This window comes from Triticum dicoccoides, chromosome 3A, assembly GCF_002162155.2.
Source record: "Triticum dicoccoides isolate Atlit2015 ecotype Zavitan chromosome 3A, WEW_v2.0, whole genome shotgun sequence".
Taxonomy (NCBI): Eukaryota; Viridiplantae; Streptophyta; class Magnoliopsida; order Poales; family Poaceae; genus Triticum; species Triticum dicoccoides.
The window spans coordinates 620,695,352-620,696,412 of record NC_041384.1 but is presented as its reverse complement, the minus strand read 5'-3'; the positions used below and the strand labels follow the sequence as shown (position 1 = coordinate 620,696,412).

Below are 1,061 nucleotides of genomic sequence, written 5' to 3'. Positions count from 1 at the left end.
CGGCGGCGGCAGCGGTGGGATGGAGTCTTACCCCGGTGCCGTTGTCGCACACCACCACCTTGTTGCTCTCCATTCTAGCCGTCCTCCCTCGCCAACCTCCGGAGGGTGTGTTCGGCTTTTGGTTGAGGCCTCTCGATTGGTGTTTTTTTTTTCGAAAATGATCAACGCCTATCACATTGTTAGGGCATCTCTAGTAGACCCCACATCCGGCCGGCCCGCAAAACGCGTTTACAATTTGCGGAAAACAGCCTTTGCGGTCTAGCTCGAACAGCCGCAGATGCATACCCCAAACGGACCCGTAAAAAAGAATATTCATGGAATATACATTTTTTACGGGTCGGCTTTTTGCGGGGTCTATTCGGACACCGCCGCGTCGATCCGCAAACCAAAGACGCTCAATTCTCGAATTTGACATACGTTCTCGCAAATAAGTTCAAATTCAAACAATATAACACATTTTACGCACAAATAAAAGCTTCAATTTAGTAGGACAAACGCAAAAGAGGGTCTTACAAAAGTGACGATCACGTCCGGCATCATCTTGGTTGATCTTCACTTCGCGCCGTCGAGTACATCTTGAAATTCATCGCCACCATCGAATCCACCTCCGGCGCTTGTTCCAACTCCCGCACCGAAATCATCGACATTGTACCATATGGAGCAGAGAAAACATTTCCGGCACTATAACACGCACTGGCTGACGCAACCATTCTCCTTTTCAAGGTTTCTCTCCTTGCCATATCATGTCATTCTTTGGTGAGGTCCTCCATGTCATTGCGGTGCATTGTCATGATCTTATTCTCTTCGGCGAGCAACTTGGACATGGCTTTGTTTTCAATGGCACTTGCTCTTTTCTCCTCAATGGCCACTTTGCGCAGTCCCTCTTCCTTGAGCAATTGCCACTTTTCTTGCTTCTTATTTGCCTTCTTCTCGGCCAACTCTATCTTGATCTCCAACGACTTCAACAACATCAACTCATTTGATTGCACCATGGAATCAATCTTCTCCCACAAGCTCGATACTTCATGCTCTCTCTTCATCTTCTCCTTAGTCTTCTTGTC

General features: G+C 47.6%; 1 protein-coding gene across 3 annotated transcripts in view; it reads right to left on the bottom strand.

The window, feature by feature from the left end:
* Positions 1–136, bottom strand: part of LOC119269636 (actin-related protein 2) — a 12,409-nt gene extending 12,273 nt beyond the window's left edge. For all 3 annotated transcript variants that reach the window (XR_005133677.1, XM_037551513.1, XM_037551514.1), the window contains exon 1: positions 32–136. Coding sequence is in view for 2 of the 3 variants with exons in the window: in XM_037551513.1 (XP_037407410.1) it covers positions 32–73 (42 nt within the window). In the remaining variant the exon portion in view is untranslated. The remainder of the gene's footprint in view (positions 1–31) is intronic.
* Between the last annotated feature and the right edge of the window lie 925 nt (positions 137–1,061).